Source organism: Dermacentor silvarum, chromosome 9, assembly GCF_013339745.2.
Source record: "Dermacentor silvarum isolate Dsil-2018 chromosome 9, BIME_Dsil_1.4, whole genome shotgun sequence".
NCBI lineage: Eukaryota > Metazoa > Arthropoda > Arachnida > Ixodida > Ixodidae > Dermacentor > Dermacentor silvarum.
The window spans coordinates 28,354,452-28,376,762 of NC_051162.1; the positions used below are offsets into that span (position 1 = coordinate 28,354,452).

Below are 22,311 nucleotides of genomic sequence, written 5' to 3' on the forward strand. Positions count from 1 at the left end.
ATTCCGTGCATCCATGCGAGAAAGGAGGCTTTGGAAAAGGCATCCTGTTGGAACAGTGCCAAACGAACGGATGCTCCGAGTTATCTTTTTTGTGTGTTGACCCACAATTTGTGCCCGTTCATGCTTCGTGGCATTAAAATAATTACTGAGCTTACACTGGCGTTCACCCGCTTGACGCAATAGTGTATAATTGTATTGCTTATATTTGTAATAGTACATTAACAGGAATCTATCAGAGCTTGTTTTCATTCTACATATGTGCCACTACCGCTTTTGATGCCTCTGGTTTTGATGACAGACTTAAATATGGGAATAACTTTGATACTATTAAAGTGAACCTTTGTTTCCGGCTTTGGCGTGGCTGTTGCTGCTTTGCCGTGCTGGGTCGATCAATATCTCGGCAGATTTGTTTCTGTATCTACGATAAGAATGTCATATGTGCACCTGAGAGTACCAGCGAACGGGCTTATATAATCCTTGTACGTTGACCGACAAAGTAGTGCGAGCAAGCACCCCCCCCCCCCCCTTCTATTCCTCGCAATAAAAAACGATCCTACGCAAAACTTGCACCTTGCACATACATAGGGTGTCTGTCCCAGCTGACGTTAGCCAAGCTGTACAACGAAAATATATATATACATTTCAGAAACACGGTGCTAAAAGCTTGTCAGACCTTTCACGACCGAGCACGTACGTATCGTGCACCGTGTATTTTAAATATATATATATATTTTTTTCGGCGAACAGCTTGGCTAACGTTAGCTGAAACACACGGTTATAACGCCGGCTAAGAGGTTTCTTTGAATCGCACCGACCTGTTAATGGCATAACGCATTACATTCACGGGATTATTTGATTTACTTGATTCTCTGTGATTTAGTCATTCGGTATGTGCCCTGTGTGTGTGTATTCTTCGGAATGGTGATGTGCTGCTGTGAAAAAAGAGGCACACAATCTTTCAATGTAGTTCAGATATGTGTCGTACTTCTTACTGCATACGCCTCTCATCAAAACTTTTGCGTTTCACTATATTGTTGTCCATTCATGATCTTATCGTTTACAGGCAACAGACGAAGGTCCCAAAGTCAAATACTGCACCGGGAACCTCGACAAGCTTCACACATCGCCTTCGTCCACGCACCATCGCTTTGCAGGCATGTCATATAGTGTGCATCCGTGCACCTAATTTGGAGTTTGCATTTCGGTATAGTTCGTGAGCGGCGGAGTGCATAAACTTAAAGACGTCATCGCAATAAATTTGTGACCCTTGTGGTGGATAAACGTAAACATTGCCTGAGGTCTCGTTTTGCATAGGATGAAAATAAACAAAATTGTACGCGTCGCCATTATAGTTGTTAAGCCTTTAATTAACCGCTTCACTAAAGCTTCGCTTCATATGTATTTGAACACGTGCATTGGACCTGCATAATTTTGATTATTCTAAGGGATTCCCGCCATGAAGGAAATAAAGCCAGACGTACCACATGCTAACACAGAAGTTTGGTGGGTGGCACGTGCCTGCGGTGCCATCGCCTGGCTACGCCACTGGTCCCATGCAGTGTCTTTTGCGCGCTGCCCTTACGGGAGAATAGCCGTTCACCTTCGCCCCCATCCCCACCATAGCTAGCGCTTCAGATTTTGTATGGTGTTATTAAATAAGCAAAATTTGAATTAATGCACGCACTACGTGTCCTCTCTGATGCATTCCGTCGAACGTTTGTAAAGTACGTATACAGTCAAGGTGCAGTACTGCTGAAGAGGTTATCCGATCCGATACCGACATATGTCGTTGAACGATAGCTGTTTACAGGTGTTTCTTCTTTTTGTTCTTTTCCGTTGCGCTGGAGCGAAAAAGTTGCTATCGTTTTTGCAAAAAGGACGTTGTGTCCTTGGGAGATATCAGCTAGCTTTCAAACAGCTTGTAATGCAAAAAATCGAATGTCGCCCTTTCGTCTTCATACTTTCTTTTCCCCCTGATGAGCTGCATTAAGCCAGAACCCGAGGAGAAATCCGCGCACTGGCCTAAAGTAGTGCGTGCGTAGCCTGTGTAGTGCACGAAGAATAAATGAGCAAAGAAAAGTCTTCATTACTTCCCGGACGTGACATTTTTTTCCCTCTCCTATGCATACTAAGAAACGCCGTACAACGAACGGGTTTTGGTGCAGAATACTACGTTTAATCAAAGCTTCGGCGCTGTTTCTCCATCACTCGCAGTAAGCTGAGAGCCGCGGCGAGAACCACGGGGCTCTACTAACGGCGTTTCGAAACAACCCCGCGGTTCACGCAGGAAGGACCAGCGAGCGTACGAAAAGGCATCCAGTTAAAAGAACACGACGGTGACGCGCTGAGTTGAAGCCCAACTTACCGATGGACGTAGCGGTCACGCCGACTTCCTGCGTTGCTTCAGCGCTCGGAGTATCGCGTACGAGTACCGGCGATGTGTTGCAAGCCAGGGGTACCCAACGAAACGTCCTGTAGCAGAATGCACTTTGCAGTGACCAAGCGCAGTGTACTGTCGCCGACGGCTCCGTATCATCGACCCGTTTCGGGGCGGGCCCACGACTTTCTCATCGCTCGGTGATCCGCAGCTCGGTTTTAAAACCACCGCTGCAACGGTACCGCGAATGAGACCTTCAATTTTAATCGTGGTGCGCAACCCGTACATAGCGCAAGTCAAACATCGTTTGTAATCGCGCAAGCCGATGACGCGGTGAGATAATTTCTTTGAATAAACTGACCGACTTCGCGTGCGAACACGTCAATGATGCGAAACTGAAACTAGCCCGAGAACACCGTTTCATGAATAACGTTAATTCACAATCGAGAAAAACTTGGCATGTTCGAAGCATAAAAACGTAAATTTATATGTTTTTACCATTTCAAGTTTTGCCATACTTGGTGCAACATTTTTGTTCTGCAGTTTCGTTTCCACGGTGGCACTAGGGCTATCTTTTTTTTTTTTTTTTTGCCTACACTTCGCGCAGGCTAGTGTAGACGAGTGTAGTGCTGGGCAGAGGCTATGACGTCGTGTGCTGCACTTGGCTCCCTGGCTGTAGCCAATCAGAGTAGAATGCGCGTCATTTTCTGCATCAGCAGACGAAAAGCGCCTGACTCCGCACTTCGCCTGACTTCCCACTTACTAGCAGTTTCTGGCCCTTCCGTGAAACAAACGCCAATGCACGCGTTTTCTTTCATCATCAAATTCGACAAACTGCAGCGGAATTCATCGCGAGTGCGCAGTGTGGAGTCTGAAACAGGCCGCACCATCCGTTAGTAAGATATTTTTATCTTCTTGAAAGATTAACTCATCTTTCCCTGACGCAGGGTCACGCCAGCACTTCGTTACCGTCCTTGCAGCAAATATTCACTATCGTCGCCATGGAGTAAAGAAATAAACTTTGTTCCTTCCTCCATGATCATCGCAGACAAAATGGCGTCACGCGTTTGCAACGCCAGCCTGCATTTTTGTCGTCTGCTGTCTGCGCTCATCGAAACCGCCGTGTAGAAAGTGTAGTTTTCATGCTACACTAAAGCTATAAAAAAATGGCTTCGTGTAGGTAGGCGGAGCTACACTTTTCTACGCCAAGCAAAAAAAAAAAAAAATAGCGACTTTATACTCTAGCTACACTCGTGTAGCCAGTGTAGGTAAAAAAAAAAAAAACATAGCCGTAATAGTCACGCAATCGACTGTGGTTAGCTTCAACTAACGGCTTCACCGTCGGGCATTTGTTGGTGTTGACTGAGAACTACCGACGCAAGCGCCAACCGCGAGCATTCATAAAAAAAACACCACTAGGCATAGCCTCAAAGATTAAGCGGCGCGCACCATCCAAGCTCGGAGGCCGTGCAACGGACTTAGGGTAGAAGGCACTAGAACTTTACACTCTACTTTGGTTTCGTGATATTGCTTAACCATTTTCAGCACACTTTTGTTTTTAATAAGTCAAGGTGTGCCGCCACTGTCGGTAAGTTCTCTGACACGTGAAACTTTTTATGTTGATCGTAGCACCGTCTGTCTTCTCAGCCGAGTTTCTCATTCAGGGCCACGACTCGTGGCGGCCTCTACTAACCCTAAGGGCAAACTATTGGCACATATATTTTCATAACGGACCCAGCTGATGAGATCATCGCCTCATCTTGCCCGCTTTGTGCGACGCGACGGCCTTGGCTTGGCGTGGTGTCGGTGTGCCGTGTCGTTCGGTGCTTGTTGTGACCGCGGCGACGCAACCATGACAACGATCGGCGAGCGCCGTCGCCGCGAGCGGCACTGACGACGCGAGGAACTCGGCCGCGTCGACCGCGACGTCGGGTGCACGGACGCAGCCAAACGCATCGCGTCTTTGACAGCAGCTAGGCCTAGCAGCCTGTAGCAGTACGGCCAGTCCACGCTCCGTACCGTCGCGGACGACGGCTAGGACGACGACGGCACGTCTTCTAGCGATGGCGTCGAGTTCGCTCAGCCAGGAGGACGTCGACCACGAGCTCGAGGTGCAGTGTTCGCGCCGTTCGCGCATCCGAACGGCGCGAGCGGTGACGCGCACGGCTGCGCCGCTCGCGGTTCGGGACCTGTCGGCGCCCGACTGCGAGCTCGGGTCGCTGGCGCTCGAATGCGGCGACCACGACGCGTCGCCCAAGCCTCGGGCCAAGGACAAGCGGTGCCCGCGGCCCAACCACGCCAACAAATGCAAGGCGCAGCGAGAACGTCGAAAGCTTCGGGAGAAGCGGCGGAGCACCGGAGTGGTCCACCTGCAGTCCACCGAGGTCTGTGATCCACATGCTTACTCCATCCCTAATGACACCTGCGCTGGCGGAGTGTGATCGTGAAAAAAAGAAATGATGCCGCAGCTTCAAGCCGTGTTGCGACTTGCTAAGGATCGGAAAAGCGACCGCTTAAACTGTCATTCGCCTTGGGGACACGCAACAGTGACCCTTCCCACGCCGTAATGGTTATAGGGACACGTTACACGTTCTGTGTTCCTTGACACACGAAAATAGCTGTGCTTTGACGGCTAGAGTGTTTCAGTGTCGATGTATGCCGTAAAGTACTCGAGAACGTGACGTTCGAAGTTGCGTTAATTAGTTTAACCGCACTCATCCAAACGCGTTGTCATGCCAACGTCTAACCTATTTTAGATCGCTGTTAACGTGGATGACTCCTTACACTTGTCCTTTGGCGTATGCTAAGTAGCTCGGGCAGCTAGAAATTATTTTGACAGTCCGGTTCTCTTATCATTCCGAAGATTCTAATCCGGCTTTTGTCACGGTGTTCAAATTGTAAACTTGGCTAAGTAGTATGCAATAGTTGCTTAGCTTGTGCCATTTTTACAAGAAAATGGGTTTGGGGTTGACCAGAATTTTCCTCACTTTGTGCAAATTTACCATCAAAAGTGTCGTGCAGCACATGAGTGTTGCAAGTCGTTTTCACTCGATGACAACAGCTCACTGTGGAGCTCCAGCCGATGACCAGGAAACTGGTCATGTCTGGGAAGTAGCTGTATACATTGTTTGTGTATTCATTTATTTTGTTTGTGTATTCATTCATTTGCTCGGTAAATCTCAAAGGTCTCGGACAGGGACACAAGGGGTGGACGCATTGTGTGTTCACTTTAGCTGGCGTGATTTAATTTCATTTATTTACTTTCAGAACTGTTCAGATGTTACAGATGGGTGCAGATAACAACAAAAATTACTCAAATCTGCAAAATACAAGCATTGAATCGTTTGGTATATGGAGATCACAAATTGCAGGCATCTTCAGTGGCAACAATGAAGGCCGAAAGGCGATTCCAGTCACTGCAAGTACTGAAAAGAAACAATTTGTAATACAGATTAACTTTGAACTATACCAACTAACTTTGTGTCTATGATCGATGCACAGCGATGTGGAATTCGGAGCCATTAAAATCGTCTGTTTCAAATTTTCATTAGCAGAATGAAGCCAAACATAATTATTGACACATGTACTTGTTTATCTTTCTCAGGTGACCGCATTTCACCATCCAACAAATGTTATCTGACAAATGTTATCTAATAAACGTTCTTACAAGAAACTGGCACCACAGGGACAGATCTAGAAGATTTAAAGTTACTTTTTCATATGTGAAACACTAGAAGTCAAGGAGTAATTCACTGTAATAAACCTAGCAGAGTGGTTTCTGTACTGATTGTATACAGGTCGCTGACAGGTACTAAAGTTTACAATGTTTTGGATGGTCATCAATAGCAGTCTTGACGCATGACAGGTTGATGATTGTACCAGCAGGAAGCACATTCCAATCCCTGGATGTCTGCAAACAGAAAAAAAGAAAGGAATGCCGGAAGGTAGTTGTTATGGGGAATGTGCAGAATGAAACTATATAATTAGGATGCTTCATAGGAAATATATGTAGTGCTGGCATTGTGAGTTGGTTACCTGATGGTAGAGAATAGAAATGTCTATGATATAAAAGGCTAGCTGTGGTTAATTATTATGGATAAAACTGCTAGCAGAGCCAACTTCTGGATAAGAATGTATCTGCAGCTTGTGCAAAGGTCTAAGATGCCAAGCAAATTAAAAAAAAAAATTTTTTTGCAACCTAGGATGCAGGCTGCAATCAAGTGGTGCAGCTTGTGTGTGCCTTTTTGACCAATATGATGCATTATGATGCATTGAGACATTTGCATGTTGTTTTGTAGGGGTTGAAGAAGCCGAAGGTTCTTGCTGATGAAGTCTCCAATACTTTTGCACTCAACTGTACGTTGCTTCACAGTTAATACGGACATCCTTTGACCTGTGACTTGCGTATTCGCGTAAATTCACGAATTTGTTAACAGAAAAGTTGAATGATCCCTAAAATGTTGAATGATCGCTTAAACATGATTGCTGCAACAACAGGACCGTGTGAAAAGCCTCGTTTAACACGTTCACTGTGGTGTGGTTCACTGGTGAGTCAAGGCAGTTATTTCCACTCTTTATCTGTGCAGAGCTTTCCTGAAGTGCGCAAGCAACATCATTGCTAGAAACCAACAAAAATAAAAAAAAATCTTGTTGTTTCTGGTCCAACGTATCGTGGCACCATTTGTCTGCACCTTGATGAAGTTTCAAAGCGCCACAACTCCCTAGTGACTCTCCAGTGGGTCATGACGCATCAGAGCATTATGACAAGTGACCCACCGGTGGGTCGTCCCGCACGGGAATTAAGACTTCCAACAGTGCTGCCGTAGTGAACGTGTTAAGATGGTGTAGATAGAAAGGTGCCTCTGTGCAAAATTTTACGCTTGAAATATGAGGGGAAGCATTAAAAAAAAAGCTAGGAAATATAACCCTTTTTTGTATCAAGACTTTAAAAAAAATGCTCCCATTATCTCTCGCCGGTAGTGAATGACCTCCGACATGCCCACGGCATACTGAAAAATCTCGTAGACAACATACAGAAGTCAACACACTTCTCTAGTAGACAACGCGCGAACCACTTTTCAGGACTGCGGTGGTGATATGTGAAGATGACACGTGGCACAAAATCACTTGCATGTGAGGTTGCGCGACTACATTTACAGTTTCCATTGATTTCTCTCGACCTGGTGCTCAGCTTGAGCTTTGGTAGCTGCTTTAACTTTCAGGAGTGTGTTCTAGACAAGTGTGTTGACCTCTGTACTGGGACTTCAGTCGTACCACTAATCACCAGGTGCCCGCATCTGCTTAGGTGCTGTTTCAAGGCTGCTAATAAGGAAATTATAGAATTAACAGCCAAGACTGCTATATACTAATCATTTATAAGCAATTTAGCCAAGGTGAGATTTTGTTGCAGCTGGCCTTAAATTGTTGCTTTGCTGTTAAGTATTGTCTTGTACATGCTACACATTGGTGCTAGTTGGAACAGCATTATTGAAGTCTGTCACATCGTTTGTACAAGGATGGTTTTCAGTGCCTTTGTGTGGGAACAAAAAAAAAAAACTTTCTGCCCCATTGTTTGACAACAGGAAAACTGTCCGTGTTTAGAGCACTGACAAAAATCTGTGCTGCAGCTGTGCTCCTTGCCGCATGAGTCACAACCCGTAGAAGTTGCTTGCAGGCCAACGACCTCACTGATCCCTGCAGCTGCCTTTATGCTGCCTAGCAATTGTTTGTTTATTCAAAAGCCCAGTGAAGGCCTTGTGCTACTGCATAGAGAATCCATTAGTACACCGCAAATGAGAACAGTATTGCTTATTGCTCGTGGCAGGTTACTTTGCGAGGCCAGAAAACTAACACTTGCTATAGTCCTAGTGTTCTTTGTTGATCTTTGTTTATACTAGGCTCCAATAAAAACTCTTCTGTGCTGCACAGTTTGACGATCTGATTTGTACACATTGCTGGTCGACCCTACGGGCAAAAAAAAAAAAAAAAAACGAAGAGCAGCGAGTAAGTTAGTTTACCTTGTGTTCCCAGGGAACACTGTCTGGAATGATAAATATTTATTTAGGTGTTCCTCACGTGCTGCTATTTGTGGTTTAATGCAGAGGGAGGGGGGTGCATTGACGTTTATTTAATAAGATTATAAGATATTAAGAATTATTGCTTATGATGATGGTTGCATTTTATTGGCGCAAGGGCATCTAAGGCCAAAGAGCGCCAGAACATGTGTGTTGATTTAGCAAAATTGTGAGTTTGAAACTATGATTTAAAATAGAGGCAGATGTAGAGGCCTATGCTAACTTTAGTCTCCGGTTCTTAGTAATGTAGTGTAACATTTGCTTATTAATGAACATTGAATGACTAAAAAAGCAGGCAACCTTCTGGAACTTGCTGATCCTGTACTTCCCAAGAACGATTTCAGCTTCTAGCTGCTGTTTCCTTCAGTCTTTATTCCCTCCCCTTCCCGCCAACACCCCCAATCCCCAACCCCTTGAGCGATGGGAGACCTTGTTATCCAGCCCCGCCCTACCGATTCAGCTCGCACTGACGGACAGGGGCCAGGAGCTTCTGGGAACATATGGGTCCCGTAACTAGGGAACCATCCCGTCTGGTACCTGTGGGCACCACCAATATATTTTGGGCCTAATAAATGTTTATTCATCATCATTGCCATAAAAGCTATTCATATTCCCTGCTTTAACGCCACCAATACACCAGCCGTCTATTACTTTTATCCACCGCAGATACAGTGACCTTGCCTTTGTAATCCTTAAAGCCCATGGCCTCGTGCAAGGTTGCTACATCCTGATTGACCTCTGCGTTGATACTACAACATGCTAACAAAATATGCCCTATGGTTTCCTCTCTACTTCCAGAGTCGTCATGACCAAATTTTCTTGTATAACGCCGAGTTTATAGACATCTTGATATCTCTTCAGACAGTACTGCACTGCAGCGCCCTTGGAATTATTGTAAATGGTTATTGTCTTGTTTTTTTTTTTTATTTGCTGTTTGGTATATTTCCATATCCTTGTCAGCAGTGACACCTGTCATGACTGTTGCAGAGTACGGGTGGCAGCACGGGTGAAGAGGAAGAGCTGTTGAATATGTCAGCCGAGACGCGCCGCAACACCAGCCTCAACGAGGCGCTGCACCAGCAGGATGGGGCGTCCCATGCCGTCACCTCTTCGGCAGCACCGCCAGGGGGAGCCACCGTGACAGGGCCAGCAGCCTTCCAGGAGGTGCGCCCTCTTGGGACAGGGTTTCTGTCGTCAAACTTTATGCTCGCTTTTGCAGGGTTCTTGCAACCCTTGGCAACACCATGAACATCGCAATACAATATTTAAAGCCTGAAAACCTTTAAACTAGGTGCTTTACCTTTTCCGTGCCATATTTTCTTTTTTTTTTTCAGAATGCCACTAAAGTTTTCCAATTGTTTTTATGACTGATTCATTGTGAACAGCTTTCATTTTTGCATCAGGAGTTCAGTTGGTAGATTCTGCTGTCTTTTATCGTCAATTATATTTACATGTTTTTGAATTGCAAAGAGGCAAGGCCACAGAAACAGTCAATGTGTGAGTCACAATGTTTCTTTTAACAACCATGCTTTTGTTGGACTTTGTGCGACGCATTGTTTGCGCAGTGTGGAAAATAAATCCGAGAAGTGCCGTGGGCAAAGTGTTTTTGTAGCTCCACATCCACGCAAGAGAGGTAGCTGGAGGCTCTAAATGTGATGCTCCAAACAACTCACTAGAGCTTTCCTGGTCTAATTGTTTACCTGAGGATAATAAACATGAAAAAACACCATGATGCCAGCATTGCAAAGGCAGTCGCCGTTTCTGCAGCCACCTCCTTCCGTGCCGTCATTCTTAAAATCCTTGGGAGCCAGACTTCTGCTTCGTTACCGCTAACTGCACCCTCACAACATGGGCTTCTTGTAAGCTGGTGCCAATGATTAGTGCAGCATTCACACCAAAATGATGGATGCTACTTGTCCATGGCACTCAGTCATCATCAGCCTATATTTATGCCCACTGCAGGACGAAGGCCTCTCCCTATGATCTCCAATTACCCCTTTCTTGCGCTAGCGTATTCCAACTTGCGCCTAATTGTCGGAGTCATGAGGGAGGTAGTGGCCGAATACTGCACCAGGGAGGCCAATTTCTGTTCTGGTGAGGGAGTGACTTTGATGAAGCTTAGTGGGCCTGCCTAGTTTGGTTGCACCTGAACTAGTATAGCCCCATTAGCTCCCGGCAATATTTTTTTGCCGGTGTCAGGCACCACTCCATGCCTGCAAATGTAGTGGACTGGAGCAGGATTTGAACTTACGACCTTCAGATTTGAAGTCGGGTGTTCTACCTCTGCTCCACGCCACCTCTTTTTTCGGACCACATGAGGGAGGTAGTGGCCGAATACTGCACCAGGGAGGCCAATTCCTGTTCTGGTGAGGGAGTGACTTTGATGAAGCTTTATGGGCCTTCCTAGTTTGGTTGCACCTGAACTAGTATAGCCCCACTAGCTCTCGGCGATATATATATATATACATTTTTTTTTTTGCCGGTGTCAGGCACCACTCCATGCCTGAAACTCAGTACACGAAAGAAAAATCCTGGATAAGGGAGACAACGTGTGAAAGTTGTCACTGGCATATTTTGGAGGGAACACATGGACATGTGTAACATGTCCTTAGCAACAAAAGGGTGAAGCGAGTACGGACATGACATTCTAAACTTGTAATTTTTCTTCCATGCTCTTTAGAAGAAGTAGTGGCAAGCGTCAGAGCACCATATCATTTACTGCCATCAGACCTAGTTGTTTATATCAAACTAGCAAAACAACACCTATGTGTTTGATATAGGGCAGGGGTTCTCAAGCATGTCCGTTCCGGGGAACCCTGCGCTAAGCTCAATGAAGAGCCAAAGAAACCCCCCCCCCCTAAAAAAAACATTTAAAATGTCCTAGTTATACTAATCCAGAGTATCAAGAAAACAATAAATGAATGCTTACTACTTCAACGCGCTTTTATTTACTGAATGCATCAGCAAATCTTGTTTCTCTTTTGCACAAAAGCCGTGAGGAAGCTGAAATTCTTGTCATCTCATGACTGATTAAGGGGGGGCTAGCAGCGGCGAAGGCCTCGCAACATCATTCGCAGCGCGGCCGCGGCGCGCGTCTTATCTGCAGACATGCTTTTCACTACCGCGCGCACATCCAGTTATTTTTTTGCTATAAAGCTGGTCGCCAACAAATCGTCCGTCCATTGCGATGTAGCCGGTGCTCTTAATCTTTGACATTTTTGCACTGAGTCAAAGCGCAACTACTGCTTGCCGCAACCGCTGCTGACGAAACGGCTGCCGTTATCGACGTGATCATGGACGGCGACCTTGTGGTTTAGAAGGCATGGCGGCCGACACACTCACCAAGTCAAAACGAAACTACTATTTGCTGTAACAAGTATGGACGAATCCGCAGTCACTATCGACGCTATCATGGATGGCGACTATGCAATTATGAAGGCACGCAGCCGACGCGCACCGAGTCAAAACGAAACTAGTTTGCCGCAACCGTTGCGGACGAAACTGTGGTGGCTATCGACGCGATCACAGATGGCGACTATGCACTTATGGAAGTACGCGGCTAGCCGCCAACGCGGTGTTACACGCGGCGATTAACGCAACAATAAGGGCTTTGAAGGCACAAATAAGCACAAAGCATTCCGGCGTTGCTGTCAGTCACGTATCGCGTACGATTGCCGCTGAGGACCATGGCGATGCGGACTGCGCCGCTTCGTTTTTGGACGCTAGCGCTGTTTTTGCTCTTTCATGGCAAGTATTTGTGGTGCTCCATGCATTTATTTTTTTTTGTTGCTCCGACGTACACGTCAGTGCGCACGCTATCGGCACCTACCCTATCTACAAACGGGAGAAATGCACATGTTGGTAAGTTACGGCCTCCGAGATTCAAGTGCCAAAGCTTAGGCGCGCTGCCCGTTTTCGAGGGTTGGGTGGCTACAAGCTGCTTGCGGATTTATTGCGCAGTTCACGCAGCTACGCGCTGTGATGGGCTTTTTGACACTCGGGCATGGGTAATTGAAGTTCTCTGGATCGAGCACACTTGTTCGCGGTTTTAGCCACTTGGCGAGCACGGGACCACGGAAAATTTATCAGTGGCTTGCGGAACCCCGAGCAGGGGCCTGCGGAACCCACTTTGAGAACGCATGATATAGGGCATAATTTGATATAAACGTTCTAATAATTTGGATGACATAAAAGCACATACCATTTGTAACAGCAGTTTATTGAAGAAATGAACTCACTTTCGCCTTACTGGGACATGAAATAGTCGAGAATCTTCTTGAGCTTCATTGTCTTCGCTGCCTGAGAGAGCGCGTACTATTTCACATTGTCCTGGGACTCTGAGCAGCAGAGGCCACAGCCTTCCACATTCTTCCCACATTCTCGCAGCGAAATGCGAAAACACCCGCGTACTTAGGTTTACGGGCACGTTAAAGAACCCCAGGAGGTCCAAACTATTCTGGAGTTGCCTACTACGGTGTGCCTCATAATCAGATTGTGGTTCTGGCATGTAAAGCCTCATAATGTATGTTCCACATTCTCGCCGAAACTCCAAACCAGGGCGAGTGCACGCATCACATTGGAGCAGGCAGGCACAGGATCCGAGTTGGTGTCATTGTTTCCTTCACTTATACTGCTGGCATCTACACACCCGTTCCGTAGTACGAAATGTATTACAGTAAAAGCTCGTTAATTCGGATTTCACGGGACCGAAAAAATTGTCCGAATTAACCGAATGTCATATTATCGAGGGTATCAAGAAAACAATGAGCAAATGGTTACTACGTGAACACACTCTTATTTACAATATGAAACAGCAAATTGTGTTTTTATTTTGCGCAATCACAATGCGGAAGCTGCAATTCTCGTCATCTCGTGGCTGATTAGAGTTCGCAGCGGCGAGGGTCTCGCTACTTCCTTCACAGCGCGGCCGCGGCGCCCGTGTTCGCCTGAGACGCGCTTTTCACTAGTGCGCGCACATCCCGATTATTTTTTCGCCAATGTCGTCGGGTCGCCGCCCATCGTGATGTCGACGGTGCTTTTCATCCTCAACAGCTTTGCACTGAGTAAAAACGAAACTATTGTTTGCCACAACCACGGCCTCTGTCAACGCGATCATTCACGGCGACCTTGCGGTTCTGAAGGTGCGCGGCCGACACACACGCACCAAGCCAAAACGAAACTACCGTTTGCTGCAAATGCGGACGAAACCATGCGCGCTGGAAAAGGCAAGACTAAAAGCTTTAAAGGTTCAAATAGGCACAAAGCGTTCTGGCGTTGGTGTCATTTGCGTACGATTTCCACTGATGGCTATGGCGATGCTAACTCCATCTCTTCGTTTCGGTGGACACTAACGGAGTTATGGCTCGTTTGCGTCGCACATTTGCGGCGCTCCGCGCTCGCCTTGCTCCGAGAGTTGTCTCAATTAACCAATGAGCGCCCAAATACGTCCGAATTAGCAAGAGTTTCATTGCAATAAATAATGCATACGCCTGCCGGGACCAAAGGATGTGGCCGAATTAACCGATTTTCCAAATTAACGAGGGTCGAATTAACAAGCTTTTGCTGTAGTAAGAAAATTAGACTATTGGCCAGCTTTTCTCAAATTGCTTCAATGGTAGTTAAATAGCCCCCCCCCCCCCAAACTATAACCACAATGTTGTTATAGTTGGCCATGCACTGTTCTCACGGAATGCGTTTTTTGCAGTCGAGGCCATTTGGCAGACCGTGCAAGTGCCGGAACAACAAGAGGTGAGTGCCATACTTTAGCAAGCACATGCAGCATTATTGACCAGCTCATTAATTTATCCCTTTTCTTATGCGAGATGAGCCTTGTGAAGTGTTTACTTTCTGGAAACAAAGGAGGCTGCTAGCTCAGGCCTCTCTTGAAGGGACCCTGAACCACCCCTCGGTCTTGGTAAAGAAAAACAGTCTGCAGATAGCATACGCTGCTGTGAACATCTTAGCCAAATTTTGCAGTGGTGTGCGGAGCTTGGATCTCGCAGGCAGAGCGCGAAGTCACTTCTCTCTCAAATGCTCTCTTTTCAACAGAAAATTGCTCCTCAATCTTTTCTGGATGCTTTATTTTGTAATATAGCAGATTCCCATACGCGGCTGCTATTGGCCAATGACTGACATCAACCAAGACGGGTATTTTGATCAGTGCGCTTCTTCCTACTGTTACTGTGTAGATTTATTGACGTAGTTTAATAAACAGGCTGAAGTAAGCGAAACCCGTTTTCAAATTTTTATAAGAATTACGTACTTCTGAAAGAAGCCGACTTTCGTCAGCTCTTGCTTGGCCGCGGCCTTCCACGTAGGAATTAAACTTTGGCCACCCTGCTTATCGGTGTCGTAGCTGCCAGGTCTTGCCAATTTCGACTGGTTTTGAGCACTCAACTAGCCTCGAACCATGCGAAACTTAAGGTCAGACCACACGCATGCTTGCCAGCGCATGCTCACTCCTGGCCGCTCCGAGTTAGATGCCTCGGCAGACTTACTGATAGCGCTTCTAAATGTGCAAGTTGGATGGGGCTACTATCTGTTGGTCAAGCTGGTGAAGGACACAGCTGGTCTGCACCACGTAGCACAATGAGACATGAGCACAGGCGCGCACTCTAGCCCTGTCGTGCCCGAAGCAAATGCTGCAGTTGCATGTAGCTGCCGCGGGGTGCCGCGACGAGTCCGCTGGCTAAGCGCAGTGCAAATCACTGAGGAAAACCGTGTTCGGCGCGTTGCAGGTGCCCAAATCAGAAATAGTGGTGTCTACATGAACATTCAAAATCAAATTTTAACTTCGCGCCACGGTGACGGTCAGTAGGCGGAGCATTGTGGGCACATTCCGCTCTGCCGTAGCCTTCGCACTGCAAATCATTGAAGGAGCGGAAGCAATGCAAACGGTATGTTCGATTGCCAATAACTCTGCTTCTGCTGATAACACTGAACAACTTTTTGCAGCAAATTATTTCTGAAATAGTGTAACTTAAGGGGGGACACGGCTCTTGGAGACCTGCCGGATAATGCAATCAATTCTTTTGGTCTCTTCAGCGTCGATTTAATGGAAGTGAACTGCATTAGGCATGAAGAAATTTTATCTCGGATCCCATGTTCAAAATGCTTTTGTGGTTGAGGGTATTGATTAGTTTTGAATCAACATTACTTCTCTTGGGCTTTATCTTCAAGATCAAGTTGTACTACACATAAATATCAGTGCATAAATACTGTACAGGTCCCTCGTGAGAACTGTCAGGGGTGCCTCCTGAACAAAGGCATGCAATTATAAGTACAAAAATTATAGCAAGGCAGTAGAAAATAGCATAACAGCAGCGTATGAACTTATGTTGCAGCAAACAATAACACTTAATGTAGGTTGATTAAACAAAAGCATGAGCAGGGATTACTGGTGTTAAGCGCTTATGAAGCTTGTGAGAAGTTGAATATTTTCGCAGCTTACACAAGCAGCCTCATACTGGTAGTAGTGTGTGCAATGGTATACTGTTAGCAAGAATGGGGGGATTTCTAGAGGGCTTGGGTTTTGTTAGTCACAGTCGTACAAAGAAAACACAAATAAGCCAGAGAATGCATAGGGGAAATTACTTATGTTTAATTCAATTGTAGAGCAACGTACGTACTGTTGCACCTCATTATTATGATTTATTAATGTGGACGGCTGTAATTATGAGCAATTTTTGCAGGCACCAACCTTTGGCAGTGCATTTGGGCATCATTCATCGGGAAAGTTGCAGTCTGCACAGTAGACAGGGCAGAAACATGCCGTGTCTGTAGAAAGTCTGTGCATACCTGCAAACTCTACCTAATTGTTGTCTCATCTCCCGATTGTACAGACGCGGCCTCAAATCTCCCAAAAAGTAGCCACCACAGCACCGTGGGTTTTTTTTTTTCTTTTTTTTTACGCCCGGGATTTTCCAGATTGGCTCGTCTGAGGCTGGATTACGCGTTTTAGCAATCCAGTTGTTATATGACCGTGAGTGCGTTAGGCTTCAGTTGGCTTTGTCAGGTTGTCGAGTGAAGTGTGAATGCCGAACTACTCTTTGTTTCCCCGAGTTTACCGTATTTTCCAGTCTATAACTTGCACTTTTGTATAAGACGCACCCTCCTCAAAACGGCAGTTAAAAAAATGTATATAAGTCGCACCAGTGTATAAGACGCACCTGTTCGTTCGGTTAGCGATTAAAAAAAATTACAGTGACGTTGCACTCCGTGAACATTTCCACTCCAGGCGCATTTCTGCCGTCGTGGCTGCCGCGATGTTCCGTATAAAGTCCAAGGGTGGTAACATTCCCGGGCGCCGTATGCTGTATGTGCAAGTGAAAGCGTCCGACGGTAAGCCGAATCGCGCACAAGGGAAGAAAGCGGGAAGGCAGCGCGAGAGCGGGGACGGCTTGTGCTCTGGTAGCAACTGCGTAGTTTGCGTAGTGGCGCGTGCCTTAACTTGACAGCAATCTGCGGATGCGACGAATTCGGGGTCGGCCGACTCGTGGTCAGCCTGCTGCCTCTTGCGTTGCTGCTCCGTCCTCGCACGGCACTTGCGAACCCGATCATGAGAAGAACGTACCTGGCACCTCGATAGCGGGCACAGAACCCGTAGCAATTAAGTCAACCAGCGCGCTTCGCGTGGTCATAACATCGAATCCGATTGTGACGGCAGTTTTTCTGGGAAAAAAGCTTATATAACTCGCACCATTCTATAAGACGCACCAACGAAAAATTCAGGGGAAAAAAAGCGCGTCGTATACACCGGAAGGTGCGGCAGTTGGAACGATTGACGGCACTTTCAGAAGCCAAGAATAAGTACTTGCAAGTATTTCTGAGATCATACACGACTGAGTTTCTGTGCTGTGTCACTTCGCGGAGTCGTGACAAGTATAGACTCTGTACCACGTGCGCCATTTCGCACGGCAGCAACATTTTGTTTTGCCCCCCCTTCGCACGGCGGTCTCCCGAATTTTCATGTTGCTAGGTTGGCAGGTATTTTCATGCATATTTTCATCGAAATCAAGGGTTTCACGGAAGACCGTCTGGTTGGGATAAGTCATGGCGGGAAATGTCGAGCACTGACCAATCGTTTAAAAGCAAATAGACGTTTCGGTCGCACTACGGAGGCCTTGTTCATGATCGATTGTGGAGAGAGAGAGAATAAACTTTAATCCAAAGAGCAGGCGAGTGTAGGTAGCTCCTCCGCTCTGCAGTGTGTGGTCCCCTCAGTCCAGGAGTCCAGCGGCCTTAGCTGCTCTTCTCGCTCGATTGACCAGGTTGGGCTGGTCCATCGAGTCGGAGCTGGACAGCGCTGCCTCCCATTGCCGTGTGGTGGGGTATGTTATGGGTGTGAGCTGTGGACAAGGCCTTCGTAGCGAGGCCGAAACATGTTTTTACAGTGTAAGCTGTTATGGGCTCATTCCAATAGCCGTTTTAGTTCGCGATGGTGTCCACCGCTGCTGATGCCTCTGCTGACGGCGTCCGACGAACGTAACTGCTATCGCTGGAAATGTGAAAAAAGTACCCGGTTCCCGCCGGGATCGAACCCGTGCCCGCTGCGTGGGAGCCATATACTGTACTACTGAGCCACGCAAGCCCACGCTAATGGGCATTGGAAAAATGCCCTTTAAAGCAGGTGCAGACGATCCAAGCCTCCGCCAGTAGGAGGCGCCATCTAGTTAAGGGGGGACGCGGCTTTCGCATCGCGAAAAATGGCTAAAAAATCGATTTTTTGAAAATCACATTTTCAGTTTCTGTAACTCTTATTCTATCTGATTCCGAAATATCATCACTGAAAACCAAGTAGAAGTGCTCTAAAAAAATTGTTATATCAGCCAAGGTGCCAAAAAATTGCGCGGAAATCGCGAAAAACGGCGTTTTTCAAGTCACGATATCTCCGGAACGGCGCAGCCGAGCGCCGCCATCTTGGTCTCGTTGGAAAGCGCATTTCTCCGTCTTCAAATCTGCCGCTTCAGCTATCTCCTCCATACAGAAACAAGCACACAAAAAGCACATGATTGAAGGTCGTGCCGGAGCCACCGATTGGCCGCGCCCGCCACGTGACTCCAGCGCGGTTCGCCATTGGTCTGGTGCTCGCTCCGTGATGGCGTCGTCTGCTCCGCTTGTTGCGGTCTCCTCGCGAGCTCCGGACAGTTTCCATAATCTCGACGAGTGTTAAAGCGGGCGCTACGCGGACGTCGCAGTAGCGTGGCCGATTCCGCTTTTTGTGGACGTCTCAGACCCGCGGCTAAGCATTCCGAGCATCGGTGACGCGGACTTCGCGACCGAGCTTCGGGCACGGAATGCTCGGACACGCGGCTAAGCCTTTCGCGCGTAGGCGTCTCCGACTCGGCGATGAAGCACATCGCGCGCGGACTTCTCGGATCCTTGCCTAAGCATTTCGCGCGTCGGCACCTCGGACTGTGTGACTAAGCTAATCGAGCGTCGACTCGTCGAGCCCGCGGCTAGGCATTTCGCGCGTCGGCACATCGCTCATCGAGTGTCGACTCCTCGGACCCGCGGCTAGACACTTCGCACGTCGACTCCTCGAGCGTCAACTCCTCGAGCCCGCGGCTAGGCAATTCGCGTGCCGGCACATCGCTCATCGAGTGTCGACACCTCGAGCGTCTATTCCTCGGACTCGCGGCTAGGCATTTCGCGCGTCGGCACCTCGGACTGCGCGATTGAGCTTACCGAGCGTTTGGACCCGCGACCAGGCATTTCGCGCATCGGCACCTCGGACCCGCGACTTGGCACATCGCGCGCCGACTCTATTATCGTAATGCCACGATATCTCGTAACAATACCTATCATACCACCCCTTTAATTCATAAAGATAACCTCGTCATGAGCTCTATTCACTAGGCCACTTGGGCTGGCACAGACACCTGGCTGCAGAAGTGAGGCATGATACAAAAGTACAGGCTGGAAAGCACCTAGCAGCTGCATTGCTGCCTATCTATCAGTGGCTCTCCTAACCTCCATAGCCATTGGCAATGGAAGATGATTCAGAAGCCTGCTGAGAGCCTTCATTCAGTAACATGGTCGATTCTACCAAAAGAAAACAATGCCTCACTGACTGCACTAGAGGCTGCTATCAATGAGGCAGTCTGCAGATACAACACTAGAACTACTGTATATTTATGCCCACATAGTTCTGCACGTCACTTGGTTTGAAACCCAGGCACCATGCTCTTTGTAGAGCAGCAGTAAAGAATGCCATACAAACATGAAAAAGGCAGAACGAAGGCTCAGCAGACCAGAGGCCACATGTCCAAGAAGCCCCACGTCACAAAACACATCAAAGATTACAACTTTGGTGCGTTTTAGAGAACTGAAGAGAAGGTGCAACTTTGAGAGCCGTTTTTCTCAAAACTGTTTTTTCGCCTTTCTGCTCAGTTTCTGGAGCTGATTTCTTCGTTACCGTTTAGCCAATTTTGATTCTGTTTTTTTTTGTCACGTTCCTTGGACTACAGTGCAGGTCGAGACAGTCTCGCATTTTTATCTTGACTTTTTATAAATTTATGGCATGGCTATTCGTTCACCCCGAAAGTGTGCTTGGTGCGAAGGTAACTTGAAAAATGACTATCTAAAAAATTTGTGTTGCGAAAAAAAAAAGTAAGACTGTCACGACCTTCAGCACGCATTGAGCTATGCAGTCAATACTCAACGAGCCTTCCATCATGTTTTTTAAGCTCCCTAGGCCCTCCAGAAAGTTCAAGAGAGAAAAATTCTGCTCAATAAAATGTTCTCCAGGTATCACTCTGAAACTTTTATGGAAGTATCAGGGAGACATTCTAAACATTTGTGCCAATTTTCATCAAAATCCATGAAGAAATCAGGAAGTTGATTTTCAAAGCCACGTCCCCCCTTAAGGCGCCTGCAAACGCATCGTGCGCAGGCACAGACGAGATGCCATTCAGACAAGGCGCGCAATAAAAAAACGCGATCCCTAGCCTCTGGCAGTATGGTGGTGCCATCTAGTTAAGATGCCTGCAAACGCAGCGTGCCCGACATGTAAGTTGCGGTTGTAAGGCTTGATCAGGCTCAGCAGACTGCTGTGCAGAGAGCATCACAAGCCGCAGCTTGCCGTCGACGCCGGACGGACAGTTCAGATCGCTCTCATCAAAACGAGGCGAACAGACTGCCACGAAGACCCTGTTGTGCGTGGTGCCCAAACTGGAGCTGCTTTTGAGCCGCTCCACCAGCTTACGCTGTGACTTGCTGCGTGTGTTGCGCAGGCCTATGACTTGTTTTTTAACGATTAGTCAGTGCTCGACATTTCCCGCCATATTTTCATCGGGTTAGTGTGGACAGTGTTGCTCAGGTCTAGCGTCGCACATGCCTTGCAGCCCCTCTGACCGGGATGCCGACGACGAGGACAACCAGGAGTACGACAGTGCTGTGAACCAGTCGGACGGGGGAAACCTGAGCTCCCAGGGAACTGCGCTGGCCGCCCCGCTGCCATCTTCCTCCTTAGCTCGAGGTGTGACCGACTGGGAAGACCCCATGCTGGGGAACCAGGAGGCCCTGCAGAGGGCGCTTGGGGTGCGCATTCTCTCTTTCTCATCGCTTCTTTCTTCTCTTGCCTCTGTATTCTTGAGCATTCCCCTTCCCGACACTTGACCTTGAGTTTATCGCTTGGCTTGTAAGGTCACTACCAAGCCAGTAGCACACCTTGGCGATAACCGTACGCAATCTTTGTTTGCTGAACTGTCTTGAAAGTTTGTACATATTTATGGCATAATTCTGCCACACAGAAGTGATTGGCAATCTCAGTGCATTTCCTGTATTCAGCCGTTGGGAGTGTCACCGCCGATTGAACAGTTAAAAAAACAGCCCCTTTTTGGAACCCAGCGCCGTCTATCATTGTTCTAGAGGTGCTGCAACCTTCCATGACTTCTAGAAAAAAACGAATTTATTGTGCTGCCCCTGTTGGTTTCTGCCAAACAGATTTCTCTTTTTTTTCATTTATTTATTTTTTTCACTCTATGTTGGATGCGTGGCCACCGTGGTGGTGGTTCGAGAGTACTGCCACGTACGTGCTCATGCCCATGTTTACACACTTTATAATCGGAATTGTCACACGTTTCGTTTCGAATTACAGGCATATGAAAAACTGATTATATCCTATCCCTCAAAAGCATTACCGTGGGATGCTCGCCTACATGGCTCATGGCCAACTCATATGTACCTGCTCCAAGACGAAGCCAAAAGCCAAGTCAGTTTAGTGCATGTTTTGGCCAGTGAAAGAAACCAACAACCCTACACCAACCCTCGACAACAACGTAAACAAGGCGAGGCCATTGTGCAACACATTTGCTGTGATACACTAGAACCTTGAGGAGGCCACAGATTTTGTGCTCACAATGGAGTCCAAGGATAAGAGCATTACTCAGCGATCCTGAAGCCACGTGTGTACCGACCAAGGGGATGTCCGTTTGCCAGCCTGTTTAGCTTGGGAGTCACCTCACTGCTTGACTCCAACATGGGTCGACAGCTCATCGTCGACTCGTACTCATGCGCTATGTTCGTTGTTGGCCGCATGAACAAATGCAACCAAGGTGTGTCAAATCTTCACCAAAGCGTGGTGGACTTGCTAGAGAAACCACTGGACCTTGGCATCAACAAGCTCATCGTGCAGCTCAGCACGTGCTCATTGGAATAAAGATGAGCAGCCAAGAGGCTGCTTGGCTGTTGCTTGTCCAGTGTAGCCATCAATCAGGTGATCTTTGTCCCTACCATGCCTCAAGATGAGAGAATGCAAGACAAAGAAGGCGATGGAGGAGTTGGAAGGTGAACATCATCAATGAGTACAATGACGAATCCTATGTCTCGGAGCATGTTTGTCTCGGCAACTTTTTTGTA

The 22,311-nt window shown here is 47.4% G+C and overlaps 1 protein-coding gene across 1 annotated transcript in view; it reads left to right on the forward strand.

The window, feature by feature from the left end:
• The first annotated feature begins 4,069 nt into the window (after nt 1-4,069).
• The window catches only part of LOC119465190 (PRKC apoptosis WT1 regulator protein), a 56,320-nt gene continuing 38,078 nt past the window's right edge, over nt 4,070-22,311 (forward strand). The window contains exons 1-4 of the mRNA XM_037725986.2: nt 4,070-4,761; nt 9,439-9,615; nt 14,156-14,199; nt 20,796-20,991. Coding sequence (XP_037581914.1) covers nt 4,441-4,761; nt 9,439-9,615; nt 14,156-14,199; nt 20,796-20,991 — 738 coding nt within the window. The 5' untranslated portion in view covers nt 4,070-4,440. The remainder of the gene's footprint in view (nt 4,762-9,438; nt 9,616-14,155; nt 14,200-20,795; nt 20,992-22,311) is intronic.